The sequence below is a fragment of the Barbus barbus genome (assembly GCF_936440315.1).
Source record: "Barbus barbus genome assembly, chromosome: 11".
NCBI lineage: Eukaryota > Metazoa > Chordata > Actinopteri > Cypriniformes > Cyprinidae > Barbus > Barbus barbus.
The window spans coordinates 365613-378862 of NC_136739.1; the positions used below are offsets into that span (position 1 = coordinate 365613).

The 13250-nt window shown below is 38.2% G+C and overlaps 1 protein-coding gene across 1 annotated transcript; it reads right to left on the minus strand.

Annotated features, from left to right (window-relative positions):
- Nucleotides 1-651: 651 nt before the first annotated feature.
- On the minus strand, nucleotides 652-12578 carry LOC306877266 (poly(rC)-binding protein 2). Its single transcript, XM_079428924.1, has 12 exons — nucleotides 12381-12578; nucleotides 11664-11803; nucleotides 6325-6357; nucleotides 6102-6218; nucleotides 5221-5352; nucleotides 5010-5138; nucleotides 2847-2921; nucleotides 2701-2742; nucleotides 2506-2578; nucleotides 2368-2423; nucleotides 1810-1979; nucleotides 652-1662 (listed from the first exon to the last, which is right to left on the minus strand). The coding sequence occupies exons 2-12, from the start codon at nucleotides 11754-11756 to the stop codon at nucleotides 1626-1628; spliced, it is 957 nt and encodes a 318-aa protein (XP_079285050.1). The 5' UTR covers nucleotides 11757-11803; nucleotides 12381-12578; the 3' UTR covers nucleotides 652-1625.
- Nucleotides 12579-13250: the final 672 nt, after the last annotated feature.

Below are 13250 nucleotides of genomic sequence, written 5' to 3' on the forward strand. Positions count from 1 at the left end.
TTAGCATCTTTGAGCTAGGTTCAAAAGTTTCTAAAATTGACACTACAGAGACATCTGGTGTTGTTTCGGTAGTGGCATCTTCATGTTTCGGTAGTGGCAAGGGAATACAACCCTCATATTTGGGGTAAATAAGCTATTTTAGTACAGCTATGCAAATCTTTTCTATTTTAGTATGCAAGGTCAAATTCTGTTATGTGACCAAAGCATTACTGTCACTACCGAAACATGGGATGTTGTATCAAAAATAAAGTATACCGAATTATTAACATGTATATTCAGACTAATGAATCCTTAACTTTGCAGTCAGTATGAGCAACTTTTTGACTTTTACAAAGAAAAATTGGATTCAACATACAAATTGTAACTAAAAATGTAATTGTTGATTTACATCGAAACAAAAATTTATATAAAAAAAAACCTCAATATTTGGATTTTTTTTGCACCCTCAGATTCCAGATTTTTTCCCCTCAAATTTTACTACAATTCAATTAACTTGAAATCTTTGACTTACCTACGCTCCCCAAGTGAGTGAACGCATGGAACATTTTCTGAACATTTTATAGCCCACAAAAAAAAAAAAAAAGACGACAATAGTAAACCAGGCTATACATAAAAAAACACAAATAAATAAATTCACACAATACCATGCCATAGTTTCAGCATTTCATGTTTTAATTTTGCATGTTTAATTCTTCATTCCAGCTGCACTCCAAATCTACAATATTCTGAAAACGTGCACAAAAAGGTTTTAGGTTTCCTTCCTCCAAGAAAAAATAAAAATAAAAAAAAATAATAAAATAGAAAACATAACTATTACTCAAGCAGAGTATAGAGGAAACTAGTGTTAATTCTAGAAAGTTCCTTCTAGTCATGTAATTGATCAGTAACTCAGTCGCATCATCATATAAATGTCAATTGGCAATCCTCCAGTCTGGGCTCCACACCACAGGGTTAAAAAAAATATTCTCTCTAAAAGAAATATTTTCAACTCATCATTATACCAGTAATGTCATTTATTACAGCATCTCCCATCCCTCCCTCTAACAAAATCTCCAACTTCAGGATAAAGAAAAAAAAAAAAACAAGAAAAAGAGGAATGACAAATATTCAAGCGTCCAAATAAAAATAAGTCACCTGAAACAGCTCACAGATTCAAATCGATCTGATGCAGAAAAACAGAGCTTATTCTCTAAAGCTCATTTCTAGGATTTTAAAATCTGTAACTTCCTAGAGTTAAATTAAAATAAATAAATGTTTGATACAGGGAAAGCGGTCAATTATTTGTAGTTCTCTTTTTTATTTTTTTCTGTTTTTATAAGAAAAATCTGAGATAACAAAAACATTAATGCGTTTTCAGATTTTTCCACTTTCTCCGCTGTCACTTCCATACGGTTATGTTAACTGACAAAATATGCAAAGAAAAGAGACATTAAAAACTGTACGCAAAGGGATTTTAAAAACATTTTCATGAAATAAATAAATAAAATACTTGTGTATATCCATGAAGCATAGCTGGGGGTGGGTGAAAGGAAAAGTTAGGTTGAAAATACTTGGTTTCCTTTTGCACTTAGAGAGCATAAATGTGATGGAGGAGGAGTAAAGGGGCGGTGGGGTGGCGGAGAGCATCAGTTCGCGGCCATTCCTGTTGCCTCGGATGAGAGTCTGAAATCACAAGAGAAGATGGGTGTCTTTACACGTGTGCGCAAATGGTTTCAGCTGAGATGAAAAAAAAAAACAAAAAAAAAAAAAAAATAGCAAATGGAAATGTGGACTAGAAGCCTACAATGCAGCACAGAGCAGGTTGGTTACCGTGCGTTGATTAGGTACTCCGCCAGACTGATGCTGGCCGGTGAGCCGGTGATGGTGACCTGTCGGTCGGTCGAGCCCTCCACTGGATTGGCGATCTTGATCTGTGCACCTGACATCTGACGAATCTCGTTGATCTTGGCACCTTGGCGGCCGATGATGCAGCCAATCAACTGTCAGGAAAAAACAGAAACTTCACTAAAGTCTGTCTACACTGGACACGACAAAGCGAATAACAAGCGACAAAAAAATCATTTGAACATTGTGTCTGTCAAAAACCGAACGAGGCATCAGTTTACTGACAGGATTGAGTTGCGCCACATCCAGTTTAAACAGAATCACTGATTATAATGGGTTTTATTGTCTTGTCGCGTCGTGCCACTCACGTCCAGTGTTAGTTTTATAATGAGTTATGTTATAGCCCTGCTTGTTTTTATGAAATGTCTGTATTGACTGCATGATCATATCATCGTATTAACTGCCATGCGAGCCACAAATTAAAGCTCGGTGAGCCGCGCAATAGCAACACTGGTGTAGGAAATGCCAGGTCAGCAAACTCACATCATTTGGAATGGTCAGTTCATGAGAGCCTGTCTGTGCAGAAGCGTCCATACCAGCTGCAGAAGAGAGAAAACAATCAGCTCCATCAGCCACTGAAAAGACCAGATGCAGAGAAAGTGTCTGAGAGACGGGATTTACCAGTGAAGCCTTGGCTGCTGGGGGCCAAAGGGAACGGACTCTGCTGCATTGCCAACTGATGGAGTTTAGTGAGCTGCGGAGACAGAAAACAGCACGCCAAGATATTTAACAGTCAAACCACTGCCTTTGTAAACTCTAATGGGTTCAAACCCTTCTGTGTTGCAGAGAATTGAGGAAACAAGAACTGTCTCTTACATCAGGCTGAGGAATGGCATGTTGTCCCTGCACCGCATATGCCTGCAAAACACGTTTGAGATAAAACACAGATCATTCTCTCACTCACACACACACACACACACACACACACACACAACAGCTGCAGGTGGCATTAACACACTCACCTGTCCTCCTGCAAAAATGACAGGCGATCCTGAGGGTTTGGGTCGGTAAGGGATGGTCACACCTTTGGGAGGCGACTGAAACAAGAACAGAGGGATGATGGGTCAAATAATAATTCTAACAATATAATCAGATTTAGCTTCAATAAGCAACATTTGTTTTTAGCGCTATGAACTAATTCAGCTCCTCATACTCAAGCGTCACAGGGGCATCAGTGCACTCTGTATCATTAAAGCACCGATACACTTCAAACAATGTTCCTTTTCGTTCTTCGTTTGGGGGCAAAAAGAAGTTCAAAAAAGATTAAGCGAAGGTATATTTGCTTTGGTGAACATTCCAACACCCCTGCGCTGCTGGAGGCGGGTGTAGATTAATGTAAACATGTTGTGACGCTCGCGCAAATGCCCTAAACACTACAACAATCCAATGATGCTGTATCTAGGCCTTTTATTAAACTGGATAAATTATTACCCGTTTGTGTGTTTTTGGAGTCATCATAATATGATAAAAACAAATGTTTATTATTGTACGTTCTTTTGCCATTTCATTTATTGTATATATTTAAATGAGCTTATTTAAAGAACAGCAGCAGTATGGTGTAACACTTATTTGAAACATGTATTTGGTTCTTGCTTCCTTATATCTTTACTCTTTCCTTTCATTCGTTTCATGGCTTTGGAAAACTTGCATCTGATGTTTCTCTACGTTGCTTTTTGCGTAACTCCGGGTCGATGACACCAAGCTTCGTTGCAATTTCTTTCTAGGAATTAAATGCTTACTGTGAATCTTTAAAGTCTCCCGCGAGTGATTGTACAGGTGCGGATATATTTGTGGCAGCTCAGCTATTCGACACAGTCTATTTATGTTGCTAGTGATTTGAAGATGCTGTTCTCCTGTCTGACCTCCGTCGAATGAGAAACAAACCAGGGGAAAAAAAAAATAAAAAATAATAATAATTCGCACAAAGAAGGTGGAGTTCCAGAACACACCCACCGATTGCGTAATTGCCACGGACCAATGGTAGCTCAAAGGTGTTTAGGAGCCAACACAAACTTCCCCAGAAAGTTAGCTTTGGTGAGCTGTTTCTAACCTCCGAAACAAACTCAAAACGAACTTCGTTTCGGCCTGATTTTGTTTGAAATGACGTCATCAGTTCGTTCTTTGATTTCGTTTGAAGTATATCAGGGCTGTTTAACACAGAATTTGTCAAAGTTTGGATGAATTAATCAAAAGTAGGTCATTACACTTAAATCCAATCGTGATATGGACCAGTATCTATAAATATTAAGCTGCAAAAGTCGATTTAAATATGCATCCTGCATGTTCTGCGCGTCTCTGTATGAATGGAGCAGACACGCGCTTTTGTTTACTATATACACAGCGTCTGTAGTCTCAATGAGGACATAAATACATGAACAATATCTCCAAAACTGATCTGAGAGTCACTTCACGAGCATTTTACCATTTCATTTGAGTAAAACTAGCGTCATATCATACACACAGAACTTTAAAGGTATTCACGGCAACCCGCCAAAATAAAAGTTTGGTTTAACTAAACATTGTGCCAGAAATAGGCTATATTATTATTATTATTATTATTAATTAGAATGTACGTAATACTACTACTGTTGAAAATTAATAAAACTATATTTTTTAAGAAATAATCACAATTTTTAATTTTAATATTAAATCCCCTTTATTTGCCAAAAATTTTAAATGTTTAATTTTCATTAAAATATAAAAAACAAATGCAAAAGGTATCAAAATATTAACAACAACGACGTTTCGGTCACATGACCTTCATCAGGAATTTTTTCAAACATCATTAATTAAAATATACATTAAATCAATTAACAGAATTTAGAAATAAATACAACGGATTTCATAGGGCCCTAGAAAACCATGGATTTGGCAACAATGAGCAAATAACACATTTTTGCAAATAATGTAAATCTGAATGTAACAAATTAACAAAAAAAAGGGCATTGTTAAGGATTGGATGTTGAGATGTGGGCATGGGCAGGTGAGCATGAACTTGCATTGATTGATTTAACAAAAAAAGCCAATTTTAAGGACTCCTAGGAAGTTTTGGGTGTACTACTCATCATTGGACAGCAGAAAGAGTCAAAGCAGCCAGAGTCAAGGGTGAGGTGGTGTAGTTTTACCTCCAGCATGACCACACAGATCTGTTTGACACACTCTATGATGGACAGCGGGGTCCCAGCGATAGTAATGGCTCTCTCAGTAGAGTTAGGCAGCATGTCTCCAGCCACCTGTACCTGAGCTCCTGTTGACTACAGACAGAAACAGAGCTTAACAGTCATCTTCACCAACAATAAAGCCCTTCATCAAGCCGAACAGAGTGATCTGACTCACCTCCCTGATCTCTTTGATCTTGCAGCCGCCCTTGCCGATGAGCGAGCCGCACTGGCTGGCCGGCACCACGATCCGCAGCGTGACCGGGGGCTTGGAGGTGGCCGTGCTGTTGGACATGGAGCTGCTGATGTCCTGGTGCACATCAACATTCACACATTACCACACTGACACCACAGCTGCTCACTCTCTTTTAGAAATCAAATGCAATTCTTTAAAATAACTTAAGAAATTAACATTAGATATAAACCACACAATATCACATACAGTCAAACTAAAAAAAATGATTCAGACACCAGATATAATTTAATGTTTTTTACTAGTGGGTGCAGGACACTATAGTGCATTTATGCAAGTGAGGATAGCAAAATAAAGCAAACTGTAATATTATACCCAAACATTCATACAGTGGATATATTTGGGACCAAAAATTATCCAGACACTTTGACCCGAGCATGTTTTGCTGAAGTGTTTTTCTTTAATTGCTAATGCGATGTTTTTACATCACAGACTGAACTAAAGGAAGCATTGCTTGGTAACCGGTTGAGCTAAATTGGTTTTATCTAATAGTGTCAAACATGTAATCAAACATGGTTACTATTTACAGATGATCTTTTTTGTATTTGGGTATGTATGTTAATATTACATTATATCAGACAAATTGTTAATACTCTGGAGAGGTCTTAAGACATTAAGACTTCTTAAAGACCTGCAGGAACCCAGGAACAACGCTCAGCATCGCAAGTACTTATGTTGCTTATATTTCTTTTTCTCGAGATATGAAATCAGACTCCATTCACTGTACTACATGTTTCTTACAGTGAATGACTCATGAACATTAGAGGAGTAAACAGAGCTCCCAAGTTAGTGAAAGTCGATCGTACCTCTTCTAGTTTCTCAATGATCATGGAGAAGGCTTTGAAGATGGCGGTGGTGGGGCCTGCGAGGGTGATGATGCGTTCGGGGCAGTTCCCTTCGGAAATGTTGATCCGAGCGCCGCTCTGCACAGAGAACAACAGGCTCCTTTAGAGAGGCTCGAAAGACGATCACTAACACACATGAAGAAAAACATCACAACCACAGCTAGAGACACGCTGCAGACCTCACCTCCTCTCGCATCTTCTTCACAGATTCACCTTTCTGCAAGATACCAAGACACACGTTTATAAGTAAATGCATATAACACAGTATGGGTGCATTCATACAGAAACTCAGTTATACCAGTATTAGATCAGGTTGGCCACTAAGTGGTGCTATGGGTAATTTTCACTGTGCCACTACAATAATGTAAGGCCGTTTGATTCTAAATTTCCAATTGTATTGTTTTTAAATGAAAACAAAATAAAACTGAAAAATAAAGAACAGTTAATGATCAATTTACACAAAAGATTAATTCAACTAAATATGAAGGGCACGTGTGCAGACGGGTGTCAGCGTAGAGTGCCAGCGTGGATGGATTGTTTTTAACGCCGTGCCATCTTCTGGCATTTTTCATGAAAACTATCTGCATTAAAAAAAAAAAAAAAAAAAAAAAAGGCAGTGCATTCCAGGAGCAGTGTGTCTGTAGCAGTACAGCACTCGTTTCCACTGCATGCGCGGAATTAAAGTGATAGCTCGTTGTTCTTTATGAACCACAGGATTGCTTGGAAAGATTTAAATGCCAAAGAACAGGCAGTAGAGGTGACTGTCAATGGTGAGTTTTCATTTAGAATGTTTGTGATAATGTAAGAAAAGTAGTTTAAATGTTTTATCACTTGCTTCAGCAACTTGATCTATAAATCTAGAAGTAAATGCAAAAGTATAAAGCATTGAATAATGTGTTTCTTGAAAGATTGTATTACTGTGGATGGATGAGGAGCAGACTCCCATGTGAAAGCACAATGAGAGTCCGGACTGCAGGAGGAGTATGTGTGTGAACCTGCTGTAAAAGACCCACTCTCACATACAGCTCATGAAATCAGGCTTGTGCTGTGTGTGTAAGCTATTGTGCAACAATTGCACAGATGACAAAACAAAAAAGCAGTGCATGATCTAACGTTTAGGTGAGAAATGTATACATTCTAAAAAACTGAATTTGGAAATAATTTCATAGGGCCCTATAATTATAATAAATTATTGTGTGGTAATAAACAGATGCAAGTGAGCAATAGCTTTTAAAATTACTTAAAGTACATATATAATAGCAATGTAGTAATAATAATTAGTTCAAATAAAGTATCAAAGCGCAAGAAATCATATGGGTTTGAACAAAACTGTTAAAATACATAATGTATGAAAACCAATAGAGCTAATGTAGATTACAGCATTACAACAAAGACCTGCAGGGCCGATGGCCTGATGATTATTATTACACATTACTGTGCGATCTAATCCTTGTTTAATATTCATCTCTAATATTTGGCCATTTCTTTAGGACAGAAATGCTACAGCTGCTGTAATTACATGAATATGGACATCAATCCGTGTAACTCAGAGTGAGGGTTTGCGCTTTTATTTTGAAATCGTGATGTATTCTCCTGTGTTTGTGTAGATTTATAAATGATTTACCTCACAAATCTGATGAAATGGCGCACCTTGCGTTCCCAGATGAACGTTATAATAAACCCAAACTCACAACAGCATGCAGAGATGAGTTTGAGATGATCAACACATTACTGTGAACGAAGCCGCTGTGAGACGCACGCACTTAACCTACATGCATGTAAATAAAGAGCATATACTGTATTAGAACTGTATCGCATAATTAATAGCGCTTGTGAATTCACAATTATGCTTAATTATGATTTTTAAATGGGTTTAATATATCATGCAGCCTTGGAAAATAGTCTAATAATGTGTTTTATGTTTTCTCGTCTGTGAAATGCGCCACTTCCGGTATTTGGTCGGTTAGTCGACGCGAGCAAAATTAAGTAGACGATTTTTAAAAATCGACTAAAATGGACGAATTGCGACAGCCCTATTTATATCATATCAGTCCGTCAGAAACCGTTCTGGCCTTTGTGTTTCTAGCTAGTTAGTTGTTATTCTTGGCTGGATAACTAGCAGGATTTAAAAGTAGAGATCGACCGATATATCGATTTCCCGATATTTTTCCTGATATTTAAGTATTTTCCCATAATCGGATATCGGTTTTGTAATATCGGATTCACCGATAAACACTCAAAACACGTTTTGAGAATTGCGCGCAGGATCGCAATTGCAGCGCATCTGAGGGGAGACGAGCCAGCAACGGCGTGCAGGTACTTGATTTGCTGTAGTTAGTAAACTATTTAATATCACAGTCACTAATGCACAAATTAGATGTACTACATAAATGCCTGATATATAGTTTATGCAACTTGGCTCTAAGAAATATGATAAATAAGATACTCTGTCAAGCCCTGTCCCTATAAAGATATAACTTTGCCTGAAATAACACAGCCATGAATTAGAGCATGTTGGAAATAAAAGCATTGAATGTAATTCTCTCTCTGTTGTCTATATGCTCATCATTAGTCTCTCTGTTGTCTATATGCTCATCATTAGTCTCTCTGTTGTCTATATGCTCATCATTAGGCTCCCTGTTGTCTATATGCTCATCATTAGTCTCTCTGTTGTCTATATGCTCATCATTAGTCTCTCTGTTGTCTATATGCTCATCATTAGTCTCTCTGTTGCCTATATGCTCATCATTAGGCTCTCTGTGGTCTATATGCTCATCATTAGTCTCTCTGTTGCCTATATGCTCATCATTAGTCTCTCTGTTGCCTATATGCTCATCATTAGGCTCCCTGTTGTCTATATGCTCATCATTAGGCTCCCTGTTGTCTATATGCTCATCATTAGGCTCTCTGTGGTCTATATGCTCATCATTAGTCTCTCTGTTGCCTATATGCTCATCATTAGGCTCCCTGTTGTCTATATGCTCATCATTAGTCTCTCTGTGGTCTATATGCTCATCATTAGTCTCTCTGTTGTCTATATGCTCATCATTAGTCTCTCTGTGGTCTATATGCTCATCATTAGTCTCTCTGTTGTCTATATGCTCATCATTAGTCTCTCTGTGGTCTATATGCTCATCATTAGTCTCTCTGTTGTCTATATGCTCATCATTAGTCTCTCTGTTGTCTATATGCTCATCATTAGTCTCTCTGTTGTCTATATGCTCATCATTAGGCTCTCTGTTGTCTATATGCTCATCATTAGGCTCTCTGTTGTCTATATGCTCATCATTAGGCTCTCTGTGGTCTATATGCTCATCATTAGTCTCTCTGTTGTCTATATGCTCATCATTAGTCTCTCTGTTGTCTATATGCTCATCATTAGTCTCTCTGTTGTCTATATGCTCATCATTAGGCTCTCTGTTGTCTATATGCTCATCATTAGTCTCTCTGTTGCCTATATGCTCATCATTAGTCTCTCTGTGGTCTATATGCTCATCATTAGTCTCTCTGTTGCCTATATGCTCATCATTAGTCTCTCTGTTGTCTATATGCTCATCATTAGTCTCTCTGTTGCCTATATGCTCATCATTAGTCTCTCTGTTGTCTATATGCTCATCATTAGGCTCTCTGTTGTCTATATGCTCATCATTAGGCTCTCTGTTGTCTATATGCTCATCATTAGGCTCTCTGTGGTCTATATGCTCATCATTAGTCTCTCTGTTGTCTATATGCTCATCATTAGTCTCTCTGTTGTCTATATGCTCATCATTAGTCTCTCTGTTGTCTATATGCTCATCATTAGGCTCTCTGTGGTCTATATGCTCATCATTAGTCTCTCTGTTGTCTATATGCTCATCATTAGTCTCTCTGTTGTCTATATGCTCATCATTAGGCTCTCTGTTGTCTATATGCTCATCATTAGGCTCTCTGTTGTCTATATGCTCATCATTAGGCTCTCTGTGGTCTATATGCTCATCATTAGTCTCTCTGTTGTCTATATGCTCATCATTAGTCTCTCTGTTGTCTATATGCTCATCATTAGTCTCTCTGTTGTCTATATGCTCATCATTAGTCTCGTGAAGCATTGGCTCTCACACATTTCACTGAGTTCTAACTGAGATGATCAAAAGCATCTCAACTGCGTCAATCAGACTTCTTGCTGTAACCGGCTCTGAAACTACATCAGTTTATTTATAAAGTACATTTACAACAGAGCATTGACCAAAGTGCTGTACAATAATGAAGATAATTCCTCCATAAAAACACCAAAAACAGTACAAACGGAAACCAATGCCTCAACACACTGCAGTCTCAAAAGCTAAACATAAAAAATGAGCTTTCGGACGTCTTTTAAACATCTTTAGAGCTACTTTAATGTGAGAAGGAAGACTGTTCCATCTATTCAGAGCCGCACTGCAGAGCACCCCTTCACTCGCACCTCGTCCTCTGAACAGTTCAGCAACATCAGTTTCCATTTCTGCCACGTCAAGATTCATCCATACAGTTATTATTATCAATGACGGACAAATTACAAAAATCTGTAAAAGTACAGATACCCAGAAACAAAATTACTCCAGTAAATATATGTTTTCAATTTAACTTTAGCACAAAAGTATTTAATTTTTAATGTACTTGAGTATTAAAGCACTAATGGATGAACCATGTTAATGTGTTATATCCAGCACTAGTCCTGCTATGCATTAATCAACACTAATAGAAATAATTACTGCAGACATTTAACAAGTATTGATCTGCAAATAAGCAAATGTTATTATTATTAAAACTTACACCATCAAAACTTCAACACTAATGTGACTGAGAAACAAGTGAAATAAAATACATGAAGAAAATATAAATACATGGATACAAATACAATACAGCTGTATTACTTTACCTTAAAACACCTTTCAGATGATATATGAACCTCAGTTTGAAAGAAATTGACCCTTATGAAAGGTTTTGAGATAAAGGGTCAAATTTAGGCCTACTTCACTAATAACTGAAATAAATGACATTTTCATTTACAATAATCAATACTAAAGGGTAAATAAATTCATCAAGTATTGTTGGAAAACTCAAACTGTTGTTGTGTCTCAGCGGATGAGGCGATGTCTTCAGTTTAAAATCATGAGTAAATGGGTTTTTGTAACGTAAAGAGTAGAATATTACACATTAGAATGTAGTCGAGTAAAAGACAGTCGATAAAGTTAGGTTTTTTTTGCATAAAAAGTATTCAAGTAGCTTCATAAAATTAAGGTTAAAGGACAGACTATTTTAATGATGTTCTTACTACCTTTCTAGGCCCTGAATGTGGTAGTTGCATGGCTGTCTATAGAGGGCCAGAAAGCTCTCGGATTTCATCAAAAACATAATTTGTGTTCCGAAGATGAACGAAGGTCTTCAGGGTTTGGAACGACTTAAGAGTAATTAACAGAATTTTCATTTTTGGGTCACCTTATCCTTCAAGTGCTTAAGGACAGTAAGAAAATCCTGTGTTACGGAGCAGCACTGTGTCAAACCCACCTTTCCGATGATGCTGCCCACTTCTTTGCCATGCATGAGCAGCCTGATGGTGAGGGTGACGTTCAGTCCTCCTTCAATCACACCAGAGTCCATGATGATCAATGAGTCGAGCTCGGGGTCTTTGGTCACGGATGATCAACCTGTCAACACACACACACACACACACACACACACACACACACACACACACACACACGGTCACTGAACAACACTACAGCAGTCAAACATCCACACCGCCCTTCATAGCTCGAGTTAATCTGAATCAACTCTGAGTGTAAACATGCCATTCATTCAGATCACAGTTTCACCAGCAGTAATAACTACTATAAATATTCATCTTACCCAGCAGTAATATTTACTATAAATATTAATTTTACCCAGCAGGCCACTCGTGTAAATATGAGGCTAATTCCTGTTTAAGATCAGCGGATTGTAGATATAACATCTGCTGGTGAAGCTGCTTTAGCTCGTGTGTTTACTAGCTGCGTAACACAGCGTCGTAGCGGCGGACTGCGCTTTAACCGAAACAACCCGGGTTGGGCTGTGTTCACGGCGTTTTTTTTAACGGTTTAATCGACGCACTGCCGTGTTTAACGATGAAATATCCACTAACATCGCAGCAGAAGCGCGGAGACCGATTAGCATGAACGCTAGCGCTAGCCCGCGGCCTGCAGGGCCCTCGCGCTCCTGAGCTCGTGAGCCGCGGTAAAGCCTCACCTGACGCGCGCTGCGGGAGGGGAGAGGGTCCGAGGGTCCGGAGGGTGAGAGGGGGAGGTCCGGGAGGGAGTTTTGAGAGGATTCGGGGAAGAGGGAAGACACGGCTGCGTGATCGAGCTCCACTCTTACAAAGACAACAAGATGTGTCCCGATCACCTCTCACCCACGACCTTTCTGACGTCACCGCGCACTGGCCCCGCCCCCCGAGGACTCGACGCATCTCGAGCGCAAAGTATGTGCTTTCTGCATATTAATTATTGAAAGTAGTTATATCGTGATTACCTTGTAACCGATAATAGTCTATTAATAACTGATGGATAGTAGATGGTTCTGCTCCTGGTTGGTCTAACACTGGAATGGTTATTATGGCTGACGAAGGTTTTCTCGTAGATGACTGTTAATGGTGCAATATTTCAATATTCAAAAATGCATTATTAAAACATTAACCTCACAGCATTATTTATGCTTCTGCAGTGCAAAGATGTATTTTGTTGATTTTAGTTGACTGGTAATAGCCTTACTGTCTTATTGTAATTAAATATTGATTATTAAATGTAAGAATTTTACAAAAAAGATGATGCATACATCTAAAAAAGCCCATATAAAGGTAAAAATGTATACAAATTGTGAATAAAAACAGAATGCAATGATGTGGAAGTTTCAAATTTCAATATTTTATTCAGAATACAACATAGATGACATATCAAATGTTTAAACTGAGAAAATGTATCATTTTAAGGGAAAAATACGTTTATTTTAAATTTCATGGCATCAACGCATCTCAAAAAAGTTGGGACAAGGCCATGTTTAGCACTGTGTGGCATCCCCTCTTCTTTTTATAACAGTCTGCAAACGTCTGGGGACTGAGGA

Coding starts and splice junctions, on each gene's coding strand:
- LOC306877266 (XM_079428924.1), bottom strand. CDS start 11,756: ATGGACTCTGGTGTGATTGAAGGAGGACTGAACGTCACCCTCACCATC. Junction 5,353..6,101: donor TCATTGAGAAACTAGAAGAG/GTACGATCGACT, acceptor GATGTGCACCAG/GACATCAGCAGCTCCATGTC. Junction 1,980..2,367: donor AACTGACCATTCCAAATGAT/GTGAGTTTGCTG, acceptor TTTTCCTGACAG/TTGATTGGCTGCATCATCGG.